Here is a 3,215-nt window from a genome sequence, read left to right as displayed (position 1 = left end):
AACTGTTAGGGTGTGGCACTTTTTCACGCAGCTATCCTCCTCCATTCTCACCACATGTCCATACCAGCGCAATCGTCTCTCTTGCACGCCACAACTGATGCTTCTAATGTTCAGCTTTTCTCTCAAGATACTTACACTCTGACGGGTATTCACATTGACATTACACATCCAACGGAGCATACTGGCTTCATTCCTTGCGAGCTTACGTATGTCCTCAGCAGTTACAGCCCATGTTTCACTGCCATGTAGCATGGTTGTTCGTACGCATGCGTCATACAGTCTGCCTTTTACTCTGAGTGAGAGTCCCTTTGTCGCCAGGTGTTGATTGTAAGAAAGACTGTAATCAAGGGACTAATTAGTCTGTTGTGCCAGTAGCCAGGTTCAAAACATCTGCTAACCAAGTATTTCAAATTAAGCAAGGCTGGCCTTCTTCAGATGCATGTCACAGCGATGTCACTCATAGAGGTCACTGCTAGCTCTCACTACACACGCAACCAATGTGCTGCCATCTGTTGGCACACTACAGAACTAGTTTGGGAACATTGTGATACCACCTCGTTCACACAGAATAACCATATAGAGCAATGGTTCTCAACAGAGGGTCATTTAAGATTTTGTCGTCAATGTTTATGTGCAATAAATTCATTATACTTCTACAAAACAAAAAATATTTCAACACTTCTTTTTTAATACAATTCCTAATAATCTTTAACCATTAAAATATAAGTGACCTGTAGGGACTCTGTATTTCATCGTGCAACCATAACATACTACAAAATATATCAACCTTTTTGTTACTGTATTTATTTTGAGATGCTCTGCGTTTCTTTCAATTACTTTAAATATAACAAAGAATTTAGTAAAATAACTTAGTTATCATTCAGCTGGTGTTAGGAACATAAATTGTGACTAAGGTTTGGTGGAAGACTTTAATTCAAAACTTATAAAAACGAGATATTTGTACTAGAGAGCCAAAGGTGGTTTCAGCCAGGTTGGTATCAAAAGGGTTAAGAATTGTTTCTCTATTATATATTTTAACCCTTTCGTTAGCGTATTTATCTTGAGATGCTCTGTGTTTCTTTCAGTTAATTTTAAATATAACAAAGAATTTAGTAAAATAACTTAGTTATCATTCAGCTGGTGTTAGGACCATAAATTGTGACTAAGGTTTGGTGGAAGATTTTAATTCAAAACTTATGAAAACAAGACATTTGTACTACAGAACCAGAGCCGGTTTCAGGCAGGGTTGGTATCGAAAGGGCTAAATGATTTTCTATAGAAAAATCTGTAGAGATAACGTCAACAAGTCATAAAGATATGAGTTTTTAGACATCAAATGGCTCTGAGGCCTCCTCTTCTCTAGGAACAAAAGGGGTCCATAGGCAAAAAATAGTTGAGAACCACTGATATAGAGAATATCTGAAGGAAAGAAGGGATTGTCATGTCTGGAATGTGTTTGACCATAGGTCTGGTCATTCAGCATTTACCTAGGGCTAAACAGCAAGAACAAAAACAACATGCATGAAATGAATAGAGAGAGAAAGAATTAAATGGCTGACTTACCATCACATGTAGGAAGTACTTGCATGTATGTCTGCCATAGAAATGGCAGACCGTCTTGGTGAATGTGAAGATGTGGCAGATGAGGGATGAAATCATTCCCCACTAAAAAGCTCATGAAAATCCAGTCATCGATGATCCGCTCGAGGTCAAATGGGAAAGATAATTTATGCTGAGAGATTAAGAGGAAAAGGGATTAAAAGCAAAAAAAAAAAAAATGAGATATAACGTTACAGTAAACATGTAAATTATTAGGGAACATGGAATGAGATAATTAGTGACTAAGACATCTGCTTCCCAATCAGGTGATTTTGGTTTCAGTCCCTCAGTCCCTGTGCACAGCATCTTGGGCAAGTGTCTTCAGCTGTAGCCCTAAGATGACCAAAGCCTTGTGAGTAGGTTTGGTTAAATGGAAAATGAAAGAAGCCTGATGTGTGTGTGTGTGTAGGGAGAGGTAATGGGCTTTCTCGTCAAAGATGACATATGAGCGTTCAGCTTTTGGCGAATGACCTGCACAAATGATTTGTTTATAGTGATCAAAAGCTCATGCTGCACATGAGCTCATTTTATTTTTTATTTATGCGCCCTTTTAAAACCTAGCCAGGCTCATGGGCCCGGTTTCCCAGTTTCCATGGCATATGTGTTCCCCCTAGCTGGACGGGACGCCAGTCCATCACAGCTTTACTCAAGAAACAGGAAGAAAGACTGAGAGAAAGTTGGGGCGAAAGAGTACAACAGGGGTCGCCACCACCTCCTGCCGGAACCTCGTGGAGCTTTAGGTGTTTTCGCTCAATAAACACACACAACACCTGGTCTGGGAATCAAAACCGCGATCCTCTGACCGCGAGTCCACTGCCCTAACCACTGGGCCATTGCGACTCCACACATTAGCTCATCCTCTCCATCAAATCAATGTTGTCTGAACAGTTCTTGAGGTGATTGCAGAGCAATATAAGATGAAGTCTTTTGCTCAAGAACACAACACACTACTCGGTCTAGGAATTGAAATCGCAGTTGGTAGATTGTGAGTGAACTAGGCCATAAGCCCTCACTCTGTGCGTGTGTATAGCTTAGGCTCGAAACATAAGAGAGTTTTCCACTTTCCTGAGTGTCAAACTAATACATCTGCTTGTTGTTCATACACCTGCTTTTGTCTATTGTTTTTCTATAAATTTCAACTATATATATATATATATATATATATATATATATATATATATAATAAACCTTACTGTTTATACATCTTTACTGGTTGACTCCCTATCTATTCCTTGCTGGCAAATTTCCTAGTTCTCTTATGTTATAGTATTATAACATGTTATATATTTTGTGTCGACCGTGCGATGCGTTAAAAGGAGCCTGTTTCCATTCGTCACCATTTCTCCTTTGGTTCGCACGGTCGTCTACATATATATATCTCATTATTATCGCTTAACGTCCGCTTTCCATGCTAGCATGGGTTGGACGATTTGACTGAGGACTGGCAAGCCAGAAGGCTGCACCAGGCTCCAATCTGATCTGGCAGAGTTTCTACAGCTGGATGCCCTTCCTAACGCCAACCACTCCGAGAGTGTAGTGGGTGCTTTTACATGCCACCGGCACGAGGGCCAGTCACACGGTACTGGCAACGGCCACGCTCAAAAAGGTGTTTTTTA

At 40.3% G+C, this 3,215-nt stretch overlaps 1 protein-coding gene across 1 annotated transcript in view; it reads right to left on the bottom strand.

The window, feature by feature from the left end:
• Positions 1-3,215, bottom strand: part of LOC106881569 (5'-3' exoribonuclease 1) — a 75,659-nt gene that overhangs the window by 53,536 nt on the left and 18,908 nt on the right. The window contains exon 9 of the mRNA XM_052976888.1: positions 1,550-1,732. Coding sequence (XP_052832848.1) covers positions 1,550-1,732 — 183 coding nt within the window. The remainder of the gene's footprint in view (positions 1-1,549; positions 1,733-3,215) is intronic.

The sequence above is a fragment of the Octopus bimaculoides genome, chromosome 26 (genome assembly GCF_001194135.2).
Source record: "Octopus bimaculoides isolate UCB-OBI-ISO-001 chromosome 26, ASM119413v2, whole genome shotgun sequence".
Lineage (NCBI taxonomy): Eukaryota > Metazoa > Mollusca > Cephalopoda > Octopoda > Octopodidae > Octopus > Octopus bimaculoides.
The sequence above is the reverse complement of the archived record's forward strand: the minus strand, read 5'-3'. Positions and strand labels throughout refer to the sequence as shown.